This window comes from Anthonomus grandis, chromosome 12 (assembly GCF_022605725.1).
Source record: "Anthonomus grandis grandis chromosome 12, icAntGran1.3, whole genome shotgun sequence".
Taxonomy (NCBI): Eukaryota; Metazoa; Arthropoda; class Insecta; order Coleoptera; family Curculionidae; genus Anthonomus; species Anthonomus grandis.
Genome location: NC_065557.1, coordinates 5185242 through 5201703, shown reverse-complemented (window position 1 = coordinate 5201703; position 16462 = coordinate 5185242). Strand labels below are relative to the sequence as shown.

General features: G+C 31.5%; 1 protein-coding gene and 1 non-coding gene across 3 annotated transcripts in view; both read right to left on the bottom strand.

Moving 5' to 3' along the window:
* LOC126743060 (eukaryotic translation elongation factor 2) overlaps positions 1-13018 on the bottom strand; it is a 39662-nt gene extending 26644 nt beyond the window's left edge. The window contains exons 1-4 of one of the 2 annotated variants that reach the window (XM_050449990.1): positions 12852-13018; positions 12173-12387; positions 6412-6605; positions 3875-4083 (exon numbers count right to left, since the gene is read on the bottom strand). In XM_050449990.1, the coding sequence (XP_050305947.1) occupies positions 3875-4083; positions 6412-6605; positions 12173-12387; positions 12852-12854 (621 nt within the window). In that variant the 5' untranslated portion in view covers positions 12855-13018. Of the gene's footprint in view, positions 1-3874; positions 4084-6411; positions 6606-12172; positions 12388-12546; positions 12566-12851 lie in introns of those variants that run through there. The other variant, XM_050449991.1, reaches the window with a different exon arrangement.
* Positions 4151-4220, bottom strand: LOC126743453 (small nucleolar RNA SNORD31). Its single transcript, XR_007662878.1, has one exon. It is a non-coding gene; the product is annotated as a small nucleolar RNA SNORD31 (small nucleolar RNA).
* Positions 13019-16462: the final 3444 nt, after the last annotated feature.

Here is a 16462-nt window from a genome sequence, read left to right as displayed (position 1 = left end):
TTGTGCCAATCAATCCCAGTGCGGTTCTAAACGAACTATTTTATTTTCCGACGAATCATAAACAAATAAAAGACCGCTTTTGGATTTTTGTTGAAATGCCTTTTTTGGTACTAATTTTGACCGCTAAACGTACAGTTAGTAGGAGTTGGCAGGGTTGATTTTTTTTTACGGTGCTTTTTAAGTGCCTAAGACTTTCTCTAATAAATTAAAATACGGGAATAAAAGATAAGAGCCGTGTATCTTTTGTTCTAAAAGACGCAAGACGTTTGCCGAATGTTTTTTTATTATTAAAAGATGTACCAAAAGCTAACTAAGGACGTCTTTTTTTCTCATATTATTTAAAGAAGTTAAAACGTTTAATTAAAGTTTATAGTTACCTTATGGTAACCAGTATTTTTGTTTTTTAACTATTCCAATGACAATAAACTTAAGTTTTAAGAAAAGAATTCAGTGCTTTTTTTTTTTAATTGAAACCCCTAGACAAAAGAAAAAGCCTACTAGTATGACAAATTACAATTCACACATTTTACAATAAATCTAGGCAAACATATACAGTACTGGCCAAAAATGGAGAAACTTTAAATTTATTTGCTGCAGTTTTATGTATGTATAATGACGAGAATATTTAGAAACCATATACATTTATATACAGTGCATCCGTAAAGTAGTGGATAAATTGGGTGATTCAAAAAAAAAAAAAGATATGGCGTCATCGATGTTTTTTAAATGGAAACCCATCATTTTTTAATGCAGAATCAGAAAGAACGCATTTTTTTTACAAAGGATATGGTACAAATGAATAGTGGTTACATGAGCAATTTTGAACAAAAATGATGATAAAATGTAAAATTAAAGAAATACTTATCTAAATGTAAATGTTCGAATTGAGCACCGTTGCACAACAACCTGACATTAACCAAGGCGATTTAAAAATTATTTTTGAACGTTCTCAATGACATCTGGAGTAGTATTTCTAATTTCCTGCCGTATTTGTTCTTTTAAATCTTCTAAACTCGCTGGTTTAGTGACATACACATTACTTTTTAAATATCCCCCATAAAAAGTAATTGAGGGAAGTTAAATCTGGTGATCTGGGTGGCCATTCAATGAACCCTCATCTACCTATCCAACGATTTGAAAAAACTTCATCTAGATAATTGCAAACGGGTAAATTTGTTATGATATCAAATTACACCAGACTGCAATTTTTTTGTTTTTTAACGATTTTAAGTGGAACTGCTCTATGAAATATTTCATTAAGTGTACTATAAAAGCTGTCGCAAGATACATTATGTCAAATGCTAAAAACCTTTAATTTCATAATACATGAAGAAAGAAGAAAATATATGAGCTGTGTTATTTACATATTTTATTGTCAACAACCTTAAATATGATAATTGTTTATTCACATTAACTTTAATGTTCCTAAAGTGTATTTAAGACATTTACATCAAAACTTCTTTAGGGTAAATCCTGGAAGCATTTCTCCTATTAACAGAATAATGGATAAGTTACTGACTAAAAACCAGCAATTTAGGTTGTAAATAGTTATTTCTTTTTGTGTTTTTTGTTTCTGTTTGATTTTTAATGATAATTTGTCTTTGGATTAATTTTATTTTCCCCTTTCTCCTTTAAATGTAATTACCAATCTAAGTGTCTTTGGTGTTTGTAAAGCATATCATTAAATAAATAAGTAAACAATGGATAGTTGGCACGTCTAAAATTGAAACAATTCTGTACCAGTAAATTGTGAGTGAAATTATTAGTCTGAGGTAATTTACCCTTAAAATTCACAATCAATGAAGAATGACAAGAATCATATTCAACAAAAGAAAAACTACTCAAAGGAACTTCACACTCAGACAAATAGATTATCACTAAATCCAGAATTCTCCTATTAACATTAAGGACGTTATTACATTGTACGAATTCCATTATATTAATAAATGCCAAGGTTGATCTCACAAAAGAGTAATCCTAGTGCCTATGAAAATTGGGGATATTAAAATCACACAAATATTGCATTGTTTCAAAGTAATCGTACACCATCGAGATTTGACGAAAGTTATTTTGAATACCAGCTAAACTATTACCTTTATAGAGAGGTATGAGTTTTGCGGTATTAGATTACGAAGGAATAATTCAAGACGAATTTTTTTGTATTGATTCCATCAGAGTCCTTTACTGTGGCTCTTTCTTATTTCCTTTATTGGTTTTATCACTATCTAAACTTGTCGGTTAAAATAGAGCTTACGTGCGTTACTCCACCACCATGTGCAAACTTTATTTCTCTACTGAATGGATTACAGCTGTTGGCATTTTGCCAAACTTTCACCTGCTGCAGATTGTTGATGAGCTTAACACAAAATCATCAAATATGAAAAAAGGGTCTGTAAGTCTCAAGGAGACTTAATTTAAACATAAAAACAAGTTTATGTCACAAATATATTTTAGATGCGAGACTAAACATATATATTGGTTCTTCTGTGTGAGATTTAAATGAATTTGTAATTTTTTTTACTTTTTACAATGCTTGTAAACAAGATCTTGTCTTGTAATATCCTCGGTATCATTCTAAAATTGCGTTTTTCTAGTTCAGTTAATCCAATTACAGACGAATACACTAATTTTCTAATAATTCTTTTCTTATTTCTAAACGGTGTCCTAAATGATATAGGTCTTAGGAGATCCAAAATCTCGACTTTTTGGGACATATCCGTGTCTCAGTTCTTTAATATCCTCAGTATTATTCTAAAATTGTGTCTTTCTAGTTCAATTAATCCACGGACGAATACACACATTTTATAATAATTATTTTAAAACTTTTGTTTCTTTTTGTACAAAATTTAATTTTAGCTTGAGGTCATGGATGTATACATATTCTTCCTTCTTTAATCGTGTTTATTCCTTTATTCAATAATAGCAAAAATATTAACCTCTCCTAGAAATTGTTAAATGGTTTATCTTGTTCAACAAGTCTAGACTTTTTCGGGAAAAGACATTTGTATTGCTCAATTACCAAACCCTTTGAACCCCATGTCTACAACAACACATGCATTATCAAGAAATTAATGTCGAAATATTAAAAAACAAACTTGAGCGAGCTTTCTCGCTGCCATAAATCCCCGCAAAAGGTGAATTTATTCTCTCTTTTTAGGAAAACGGATTCACTTACTGATGAGAGATTGCGGTGGTGTATAAATAGTTCCCAAAGCCTAACAGTAACAGTGACAATTCGGGGCCCTAAAGAAGACGTCGAACAGGCCAGGCAGTAACTGTTGGATTTGGTTAACGAGAAACAGATCGCTAGTTTTAATGCGGTTGTCAAATATATCATAAACCCATTTGCTACTTGCAGGAGGTATATAGACAATAAATACTAACCACATAAAATGGTCAAAGGACAAATATGCTAACAGGTTGGTAACAGTAGAGCAACCAGGAATAACTCCACGTTGTTCCAAATAAATCCAATTTGCCAAAGATAGAAAACTTCCACATCTGTTTTGTCTCCACTCTTATGTGTAGGATTAATATAAGTTACCTTCCAGATATCAGAAAACACACCTGTGAACAAGGATATATATCACACATGGCAACTGATCCAAATTAATTTTCTACTAATATAAAGCATAAAAAACTCGGTCAACCTGCAACATCTTATCCTTTTCCCTCTTAACAATAATAATAAACTAAATGTCTCACTGTAGGAAACCGCTGTGGCCATGGCCTGGACACAGCAGGGCAAAAGGTGACATTTCCTTTACCGACCCTCACTCAAAAAAACACGTTACAGAACGTGTTCACTTACGTAAGTTCGGAAAATTCATTATAAAAAAAAATACTGCTTCTCAAAAATTATCGGCCAACTTACTCTGACTTCACCCATGGGTCCGCTGTCGTCGTTGTAGGTGGCGATAATGACGTTCACGTTTTCAACGATACGCTGGAAGGTCTGGAAGAGTTCCTCGGAGTCGAGTTGCAACTCCAAGAGGGCGCGGTCCATCTTGTTCATGAACAAAATCGGCTTGATACGCTCGGCGATGGCTTGACGCAGTACGGTTTCGGTTTGTACACACACACCTGTGCGAAATGTTAATGCTTAAGGCTGTTTATGGTGTTTGAATGTGTAGAAGTTGAAAAAAAAAATGGCATCAGAATTACCAATCAGTCAGGAAACATGTCAGACTGGGGCGGTAATGGCAATCATCATTAAAGTAGAGGAAGAAGAAAGATTTATTGTTAAATGAAAACTACACTAAATCACAAATTTTTATGAAAAACACAAGATTTAAAAATATATATATATATACATAACAATATTAAAAATTTAAGTCAAAGCTCAAAATTATTGTCTAATTACTCTGACAATCTATAGTAAGCCTTGCCCAGCGCCAAGAGCTTTAATAACGCTGCCAATTCTTGCCTTAAATTTTTTGAATTGAAAATGGTTAAAAAATTTTACACTGGAATAAATTAAGGAATTATTTGTTAAAGTTGAGTGAGGTATAGGCAAGAGTACAATATGAGAACTTCTCATAAAATTAGGGTTATTAGCAGCTATGACTGAATTCAATTTAGAGTGTATCAAACAACAGTGTTGATATTTTTTGAGGCTCAAAAAAATGGTTTGCAAGAGTGAAAACAATTTAACCCACACATAAATCTAACCACTCATTTTTGTGATTCACTTTTTAGGTAAATTCAAATTCAGGTGCACAAAATTAAAAGTTTTGTTAATAAAACAAAACTGGTTAACAAGAGAACAAAAACTATTAAATACAAAACCACAAAAATCAAATAAAACAATTCGAAATAATAATCTAAAAATAAAAAATTAAAAAATACAAACTTTGATATCAGACACAATCTTACATTAATAAAAAATATATAAAAGCAAAATAAAGTGAAATTTTAAAGTGCATCTTGGTAGGATTCTTTGATACTATAGTAAGTCCTACCCAATAGCAAAATCTTAAGTATCAAAAAAAAACTTTTAAGGAATTCAGTGTTTTCAGATTTGTTATTAAATGGCTGAACAGTTTTACATAAAAGTGACTTTTTTACCAGTGCAGATCTTGGATACAGACTGAAATGGAGGGAGAATCTTCATGGTTTCTTCACTATCTTATTAGTTGTAAGAGAATTTGTGTTTTTTAAGAACAATTTCATAGATTTTCGACACTTGCTAGCTTGTTATTTAATGATAATATATGCGGTTTAAAAGAGATCTCCTTATCAAATATAATTCTTAAAAATTGTGTATCATTTTCATTACGTTACGTTTCATATACATTACGTAAGTTTATTGTTTTGTTTAGGTTAATAGATAAAAAATTTGAACCAAACCAATTTTTCACATGTATGCTTTGTTGTGAGTTCGTGTCCAGTGCTTGTAAAACTTTATGAGAGTTATATAAAATAAATAAAATAAAATAATCTTTATCTTATGCTGGGGGATTGCCAGTGTGCTTTTATAGTGAATATTTACATTATGTGTATCTCCCCTTTGAATAAGGAATTCTGACAGATATTCTGGTTCACGAAAATTAATTTATGTACAGTGCAGCTTATACCCAAAAATCTTCTTTGGGCCATATTAAGACTATAGACCTGCTTTACATGCTCACTCACATGAACCCCCCTGAGGAAAATTTCTAGTAAATCTTACACAGGAATTTTGAATTTTCTGGATTTTATATTTATTTTGTTCAGTTAAAAAAGGACCATATACAATATTTAAGTATCCAGCAATACTAAGCGCTAAACTCTCTGTAAGGATTTTTTTTGTACTAGCAGGCAAAATATCCTTAAATTCATATAATGACTTTAATTTATAATATGACTGTTGACAGATCTTATTTACAGGCGCATTAAATCACATTCGATTATCCATACAAAGGCCCAGGTTTTTTACTTGATTTACCCATTCCAATTCAACACCCTATGTCTTGTCATCTGCAAATTGGATGCATTTTCCAGACTCTAGACAATCGAAAATTGTTTGAGTAAATGTTTTTGTAAAATTGGTGTATACCGTGAATAAATAAATAATGTTTAACCTAATTTTGGAAGCATACTACATTCTTTCTAAATTATTGTTAAAAAAATCTAAATTTGTCTATATTACAAAAAAAAAAATGTCTGCCTATGCCTTAGCTCATTTGATGTGCTATATGCCACATGTGTTATATATCTAAACCCTAATTTTTTTTTAACTAACCCATATAAACTCCCCCAGATAATCACTCCATATCTCAGTAATGATTCAAGCAAGGATCTATTTACTGTTAATAATATTTAGTTTTATATTTGTCAATACATCAAAGTTCTAAGTGAAATCTATAATCTCCATTGATTGCAGTTTATTAAAATGTGAGCTATTGACACGAACTGAATTTAATTTCTTACCTGACACACAATCGACGACCACGAGGGCGCCGTCAGTTACACGAAGGGCGGCAGTTACTTCGGAGGAGAAATCGACGTGTCCGGGAGAATCGATCAAGTTGATCAAGAAACCCTTGACGTCCTTCTCGCGTTGGTCCGGGTTCTGGATGAAGACGAGATCCTTGTCTTCAAGCTCGAAGTACATGGAGATGGCACTGTCCAAGAGGAAAATCATAGTAAATAACCATAATATGGAGATTAAATTTGTACTAAACATTTTTGACATTATTTAGGTCAGTAAGACTAATCAAAAGTGATCATGGTTGATCAAGGGTTAGCAATTTTCATCATGTCAAGTAAGGTAATAATTTCAATATTAAAAAAAAGGGTCATGCCATGGATTGACTAAATTTGTCACACTAAAACTAATTTTTTTAACTCCCATATGGCATAAGTGGCTTGTCTGAGTTAAAAGATACAGATCAGAAGTAATTACTTATGAAGGCTTCAAAAAACTGCAAAAGGCAGCATTCCTTCTTTAAATATAAATTAAATACAAATTACAGCATCTTTTCAAGTGAATCCATTGCAATTATAGAAGCACTTGATTTTATACTGCAATATAACAGCAATAAAGTTTTATTTTGACAAGACTTGATTTGTCAATCTATGGCTCATGGTCCTATACAGTTGATTCAGTCATAAGGGAAATTAAAAAATGAAAAAAGCAACAAAAAACATTTTTTTGTGTGCGTGCTAACTAGCTGGCACTTGGATCTAGTGATGTAATGATAATAATAAAATTGGAATGATATTTAGAATAGTGTTTGTAGGAACAAAATATTGTCACTTGGTACCTGAGATACCTCTATATTATTGGCATAAAGACCTAAATGTGTCCAGGCAATATATAACTACTATAATTAAAATACAATATGGACATGTCTGTTATACTTCTTAATCAGATAAAAATATTACCATTGAATTTATGTTGTAATATTATAGGTGACAATCACATATCTTCTGAATGTTTTTTTGAGTCTTATAAATGAATGCAAATTAGAATGTCAATTTAAGCTTACCAATACTCCATACCACTCTGGCAAAATAAACTGTCTTATATGAGAGTAATAAAATGTATAACAATATGCATTCCCTAAATCAACTTCAAAAGTTGCTGGATTTTAATATGTTTTTTTTGTCTCAATTTTGTTTTGAAGCCTTTTATATGTTTTTAATGTATTTTATTTTAGGATTTGTTTATTTAATTTTTTTTCACCTTATTGCATCAGCTTCCTTCTCTTTGATGCAACATTTGGGGCTAAAATATAATCTTACTGGCCAAGAATTGGTTATTCCCTTAATGAGGGTAAAACAAAAATCGAGATTTTTCAATGGTATTCATAATGGATGTAAATCTCTAGTGGAATGATCATGTTAGTAGATTGTACTCATATCAAATTATATATGCCATAAAGAAAATTAGATTAATTGTTAATCAAGGTGCTACTGTCACTACTGTCTTTAATATTGCGTGGAGCAGCAAATACAAACATTGAATTGTAAATATTAAATCCAATTATCACTTCCATAAAGCCTATTTTAAAACTTAAAATCATGAAATTGTAACCTCTAATTATGCATCTAAAATTAATACATGCTAAGGAAATTATTAATAGATATCTTGGAGCAGATGTGCACTCCCACAATATAATAATGGTTTGTCACCAGATACAAGAACTTAGTTTTAACAAAATGTAAAACAAAGGTATGTACCTTGATTAATTGTCTAATTACACTTATACTCTTTTGAGGAATATTACACTCTAATAACAACTGAGGTACTTTCCATTTAACAGCTCTGGATTTTGGATTTTAACTTCTTTGTATGTGTATTATTTTTATTTTTGTATCTAGTGTATTTTAAAATGTATGTAAGTATAGTGTTTTTTCTATTTGACCCATAATGAGGTATTAGTACTATCTTAATTATTTTATAGATTCGTCAAGGAGACATCTTTTAATAATAAAGCTTATTTTGAGTATGACTAAATCATTATGTTATGGCAATTTGTTTATACATCACAAAGAAATTTAGACAACAGGGTATATTATGGAAAATCAGGTACTGCAGATCTATCAAATTAAATAAAAATTAGAGCTAAAATACTTCTAAAAGGAATAGAAAGCCTGAGCAAGAAAAAATGCTTTCAAACATTTGTTTCAAGAGAGTGCCATTCCTAGACCTTGCAAGCTCATGGAAACCTCGGACAACATTATGCCTTTGGTGTCAAGTCACAGTGAATGCAGTATTATAGCTTAGCCATGACAGTAGTCATAACAAAGAGTCCAATAAATCTTTCCCCACAAAAAGCTCCATACTGTAACCCATTCATTATCCTAATGCACCTACACAGGAGACCAAATACTCTCTTGATATGTGGAGAATGTTTAAACACAAGAATAGCATAAAAAATTTTAGAAGTGAAGCAGTGTCATATATAACTTGAAAGGTACCTGACAGAGTATATATGACACTGGACAGGTTTTTACACAAATTATCCACAAGGATTGACCCAATCATACCTGGAGATAAAAATATATTGCAACATATTTAACAGCCTTCTGTGCTAGAGTAAAATTCATTGTACAAGCCTTACAAGAATTCAGGGCAATGAAACAAGACTCCAGTCTCTCAGAAGTGTCTGAGACTATTTCATCATACATTCATATCCCTCTTATGAGAGAAATAGGTTGTGGTATTATCAGCAAAGAGGATTAACTCTATGTATTGCATTAATAGAAATAATTGAAAAAAATAATACAATAATATTGTTACACAAATCTTTTAAAGCACATATTCAAATAACTGAAACCATAGTATTCCATTACCTGAAAGTCAGTTTGCTTTTAAAGATAATGTTAATACAGAAAATGCATTGTGCAAAGTGACAGAACAAATTATAAAATCTTTAGATAGCAAAGAGAAAGTAGTGGCAATATTCCTGGACTTGGCCAAAGCCTTTGACACTGTGGCACATCACATTTTATTAAACAGATTATATGATATGGGGATAAGAGGAATAGCAAATAATCTATTCAGTTCATACTTGAGTAACAGAACTCAGAAAGTAAAATTAACAGAGGAGAAAAGTGATCCTGTAAAAGTGGGAGTTGGTGTGCCACAGGGTACAGTGCTGGGGCCAGTCTTGTTTAACATCTATATGAATGGGATTTTTCTTGTGTTGAATGAGGGAAGGGATCTCTGTTTTGCGGATGACAGTGTCATTATAGTAACTGGCAATACATGGCAATCAGCTATTAGAAAAGCAGAATTAGCAATAACATACATAAAGAGATGGTTGGATTTTAGTTTGTTATCACTTAATATTGATAAGACCCATTTTGTGATGTTTGCATTGACTCAGGCAACCCTTCCTAAAGTTCAAGAGCTCAAGGTACATGATTATCTTTGCATTGCAAATGTCAATCTACCATTAAAAGAAAATGTAATATTAAGTATCTAGGTGTATTCATAGATGAAAATTTAACTTTGAAATCACACATAGAATTTGTATCTGCTAAAATAAGGAAGTTGATTTATAAGTTTTATGAGCTACATAACATCCTACCAATTAAAGTTCTTAAAACTATATATTTATCTTTAATTGAATCAATTCTAAACTATGGTATTATTGTATGGGGAAATGCTCGAAAAACTTTTATGTCAGCTTTAAATGTAGCACAAAAGTATATAATTAAAATAATGTATTTTAAAAACAGAGGATACCCATCTGAATTACTATTTCATGAATGCAAATTATTGACATTAGAACAACTCTACTTAGTGGCAGCACTTAGATTTATGTTACAAACAGGAAATATCTCGTCAATTAAATACTAGAAATTCATCTCGGCAAAATGTTAATATACCTTTAGTAAATAGTTCAGCCATACAGAGACATATCTATTTTCTTGGTCCCAAACTGTACAATTTCCTGCCTCTTTCACTAAGAACAGGAAACTATCGTCAAATTAAACATAGATTTAAAAAATTGCTTATTGATAATGAGGTAGCTATTAATAATTTTGGCTAGATTGACTTGTTAATTCCTTCTCACTAGATTTCTTTTTCCACTAAATTAGCTTAGTCTCCTTCCATAAATTAACATTATATAACCTCATTATTATTATTATTATTGTTTATTGTTCATTTACTTAAGTATTAGTCAAAAAGTTTAAAGTTTAATACTTCAAAAAGTTTAATGAGCCCTAAGTTATATATTAGGAAACAAAAGAAAATTTTGTTGATTGATCATAAGTGCTTGTATCAATATTCTGTTTTTCACCAAACTTTTTATTTTCTTACTCAATAGCAATCACAACCTAAATACATAAGGGAAAAAGAAAAAAATCTCAGTATGGACATTTATTCAATTATTTATTTTGTTTCAAATATTATAGGTTTTAGGTACCAAAGACTAGAAAATTCTGTAAAATACTACGTAATACCTTTGTAGGTAAAATGTATATGTGTATATAGATATGAATCTTTTTTTTTCTCTTTTTCTCATTTTTATTGTCTGGTTTTTGATTTTTGTTATGTAGTTTTGGGTAAACTTATTTAAAATGTTAAATATTGTGAACTAATTTATATAACGGCTAGTCTGCTAAGGGTAACAGCATTGATATATTAGAGTTTTTGAATTGTTTCTACCATAGCACATAGAGATACTCTGGTATCTAGGTGCTTTATATTCTTAGAATTGTAATAGTTTATATTGAAGTTGAATATATTGAACTTGAACTTGGAACATTTCTTAAAAATGTAAGTATTAACTACTGCACACACAGATTTATAATCCATCGTGCAGTTTAAAGTAAATTATATAAAAAACAAATGTATTAAGTTTGAATAAATTGAAATTGAAAATAGTTTCTATGTTACAGGAATGTTGGGTTAAGTATTTTTCTTTAGTTTCCTGGATTAGTAATGTAACATGTTTGTATGTAACATCCGCTAATCTTTCATACCCTGATGGCACAACTACCGTTGAAGTAGTAATGCTAATTAAACCAATAGATAAAACAAATATGCCTTCAGATTTGTTTTGCAGTGTGAAACTCATTTTCCACACAATCTATGAACTGATTTTAAAGTTAAGATTCTATTCTTATTAAAATGGTAATTATAGTGTCTTTATAAGTTCCCAAAACCAATACCCTGTTTTGGAGTTTGAGCAGCAAAATTATTTCATTGACAAATAAACTGCAAACTAGAATATTAACAGAGAAATTGTCAACATAGAACTTTCTCTCAACCCATCCTCGGGATTCCCTTTTCCTTATATTTTGGTGTGAATGTGCATTGCAAAGTTGAACATCTAGGAGCTCTCGGTTGATAAAAATGCCTGTATGAGAAATCTTCCAGGTACGAGAAATATTGAGATATGCAACTATTGAGCAAAAAATGGTCTTTCTCTACATGATAAAAATATTTTTATTATTTTAGGAAAATATTCTGAAAAATGCTTCGCAACTGTTTTTGATGTTCCAACTAATAAAGTCCTTGTCTCAGAACCACATTTTTACCCCCCAAAATGATCATAAGATATGTTTTGATGCCTTGAATTGTGGCAATATTGAAACCAAATATTCCATGAAAAGCAATAGGTAAAAACAAGATTTGTGCATTATTTTGATCTTTAAACAAGGCCCTATTGTTACCCGAGCATTAAATTTGTCAAAAAGCTATTTGTTACTATTTAAATGCTCTACTTACGTTGACTTAATGGTGATACATCTTTCTTGTTCGTCTTTTCTGGTGTCAGTGAATCTGGTTTCTCCAGCTTTGGCACCGGCGATGATACCGGCCTTAGATACCAGGGAGTCGGTTAAAGTGGATTTTCCGTGGTCTACGTGGGCAATGACGGACATATTACGGATGTTCCGCTTCTTGTCCATCATGCCACGGATTTCGTCTACGGTGAAGTTCACCTAAAAACACAAAAAAAAAGATTAGAAAAAGTTCAATTTGTTGTCTTCAAGGGGACAAAAAGAAGGCGCGGTATGAATGTGTTTTATTGATCCCGTTGCACTTTTCCATTCATGGGTGCTGCAGCCATAATGCACTTTTCTTCTGGTGTTTACACTCACCATATTTTAAGTATTTTTTAAAAACTTTTCACTGGAATAACCTGGGTATTTTAGTAAAGTTTCACACTGTTATAGTACCCTTTTTAATAAACTTGAAAAATCCTTCATAAATGACAGAGAGAACGACGGATAAACAGGGATCGACTGGTACGTGCGCCCGTTCATATTGTTGTGCAATCTTGTAAAAGATTGTTAACATTTTTTTCACAGATTTTCCAAATAATCGCGGACGATATTTACACCGACAGACGGGGAATTTAATAAGGAACACGATAAAACTAATGAAAAAGTCTAGGATCACTTACCATATTGGATGTTTCAAGATTTTATTCTTTGAACACAGAAAATACGATACGCCACAGTCGGCGCACTCCCGTAAAAGAAAGAGTGAGGAGGAACGGGCCAATGCCACGAGATTGACATTGACTTTGACAGCTTGACTGTCTAAGTGTTGCCAACTCGTCTGGTCGAAAGCCGAAAGTCACTAGGAATTTTATACCAAACACGTGTGCATGATTTATTGATATATGTAAACCACGTTGCCAAGTTGTCAGGAATTTAGGAAATTTAGTTGTAGGTGTCATGAGCAGGGTTGTTATGACTTTTGTAGCACTTCGCGACACAGTTTTTAAATTATTCTTTTTTTGACGGAACTTCTTAAAAATATTATTATAAGACTAATAATAACTTTTCCTAAGGTATAAATATTAAAAAAAGACCTGGCAATGGCGCTCTCATCTGCTATTCCGTCCGATAGATGACCCCACGTGACTGAAGATATTCGAACAATGTCCGCCATGTTGTCAGATTGGGTATGATTTCGTTGTAAGCCTGGGCCGAACTTATATAAACGTAAATTGAGCTGCTTTTAAATGGCTTATAATTATTATTAATTAGGGCGTAGCTTATGAACTATCAAATATAGCGAATCATCTATCCATTTTACGATCTTTCTCAGATGTTTCTTTAAACAATGCGAAACATGTAACCAATATATGAGTTTTAACTTTTTGCCCCCTGAAGAACCGAACCCAAGTCATGGTGAACCTCAACTTCATACGCAACCTGCCAGCTTCTCATCAGGAAAAAGTGTCAATGCTTTTAACAAATGCTTCATCATATAATAATAATATAAATACTTCAATTAAGAGCCCAGTGATAACCTCTCGTTTAAAATAAACTTCTAATTTTTCAGCATCGCGTTGCCACACCAACCTTAGCCTCATTCATAAAAAATTACCATATTACGGCGAATCGTGATAATCGGCGACACATTCTGAAGCCTGTGAGCATATTCCGGAATAATCTTCCTGTTTTCCCGACTGAATCGTCTATTAACGTAATTATTTAATTACACAAATATAGCATCGTTCATTTAAAGCAATTAGTAATTTTTTGGCCCCTCGTTGGTCCTCTTAGCCATGCGGTGAGAGATGTTTGGCGGGTTGCCTAGGTTACGTATAAGAACTATGAGCCTCATGACCAACGAGAGTAAAAAACAAAGACACATTTTTTAAAATATTTATGTATATTAATTATTCAATAAAATATTTTTTTTTGAAAATGTTTATATACAGTTAAATAGCGCATTGCATAATTATAATATAAACGATACTAGATAAATAATAGCAAAAGTTCTTTTGGTTTGTCAAAAATTTTATCCAAAATAGTTTGACGTTTGACCAAAAGTGGTGACGCCAATATAGGTAGTACTTGTTTTGGAAAGTAATTAGAAGGATCAATGATGCCTTAAAAAATAATACTAAAGTAATTTGCAACTATATCTTTACACAAAGAGCGATTTAATATATGCGTGGACTCGCGTGGAACTGAATCATATTATGAAGTTTTCCTTTTTAGGAAGCTTTAGTCACTCGTTAAAAGTTTATTAAAAAAGATTCTTGATTTCATTTAGGTTTCAAATCCATAGGCGGCGCACAAGGGATTTTCTTTTGAACAAATATACTCATAAATCTATACAGTAAACCCCCTATTTAAAAAATATGTATATTTTTCATTGTCGCACTCCTTTAATGACTGATATAATGTCTATAATAAATGGTATCCCATAAAAGTCATTTTTACTATAATTATCTTTTTCCACGCCCATGTCGATATACATATTTTTTTACTTTTTATTCACGTGGGCTCAGGATCATGTATTGGACACTTTATTCCAAAACGCGACGTGTTGCGCGTGGGTTTTCCGAAGAGCCAACGAGATCCGGATATTTAGACGACATTTTTGTGAACATTTATTATTTTAGTATATGTATATAAAATACAATAAACTTGACTGTATGTGAAATTCCAAAAAAAATTATAGTTCACATACTATACTTCACTTAAATAGTTTTAGAGATATCAGCCCCTGAAAATGGCGGTGCTGTGATTATATCCTAAAAACTATTTGAGCACATTATATCGCATAAATGTTGTCGAATTTCACCCTAAATTTCTTCCAATTTCGTTACTAGTAACGAAAAGCTCTCTGAAAATTAAATGATTACTTTGACTACTTCATTTATTCAGTATTCACTAATTATTATAAGCCTATAGCTCTGTTTCCGGCCAAAACATTTACGTCTATCGTCTAGAAAAAGAATAAGTCAAACTTTATTGCTTAGTCATGTTGTTAGAGCTATTTTCTGGACAGCAAAAAATAAATAATCCTTTTTTAAACGTAACAAAGATCCTCAACCCTTAGAAAAGTAAAAGAGAATTGATTAATGCACTAGAAACTTCTTATACTATGCCTAGTAAGTTTACTTTTACAAAATAATGCTTGCATCAAGAATATCAATGAAGGCCTAATTTTTAATTCGCATTCAGTTGCTTTAACTACCTAAGCCTTCTCAGTATAGACAAGGTTTGTGTCAATTGTTATAGTAGTAAAACTGAAAATTGGCTTCTATATGCTTATTTATTAGAATGTGGTCCATATGACCAAAGCCACACATTTCAACATAAGATAAAAACATAACAAAGGAATTATTTGATTTGCCAATGAATTAGAACAACTGAAAAAGTTTGCACTGTGTTGATTTTCTGGCGTAGAAAATAATAATTTAATGGGAAAATGTGCTTTGCTAGATCCACGTTTTAAGACTAAAAGTTTTTTCGTCCCAGTATACTCTATATATGACCACGGAATGTTTAGAAAGCTACAAGCAGATCTCGGTAATTTACTTCTGAGGATCTACAAGATACAGAAAATGTCGATAATGAACAAGAAATTTGAATGTGGACATCGATTTTCAATCTCGATTCGATAAAATGAATCGAATCGAGATTGAAAATCGAATAGGTTTGTTCTCAGACACTTTATCCAGTTTACCTCAACTGTTTGGTATAGAGAAATTGTTTTCTTTTCAAAGAAATTGTAGCAAAATCCTAAGAAAAATGTTTTCTGTTTTATCCTTTAACCTCCTGGACTAAGTAAAGTAATAATTCATTTCCAGTAAGTTGAACTGTTTTAGTCCACAACCACCTGAATTAGATGATTCTTTTTTCAGACACTTAAAACAGTTTAACTGCCTGGAGTAAACAAATTTTCAATTTGTTTAAAGGGGTTTTTATATATTTATGTATAATAGCAACACCAGTGCCATCTAAGAGGACATTTTCAATTGCTGAACAATTTTTATCGAAAATAAGAAAAAAAAAAATGCTTGAAAGGTGACAACATGGAAGTTATTATTTTCTATGTAATAACCAGAGTCTATAGCTTTAAGTAAGTAATTTTTAATTTAATCGATTTGGGTAGTGCTACTTGCACAGCTTGCTATGCACCACTTTCGCACTGATGCTGCCCCTATTTTTATAAAAAGAGCTGAGTTTAATAATAGGTAGGCAGAATTAATTAACCTAGTTTCTTTAGTTGTACTAAAAATTAAATTCATGGAGTATTTCATAT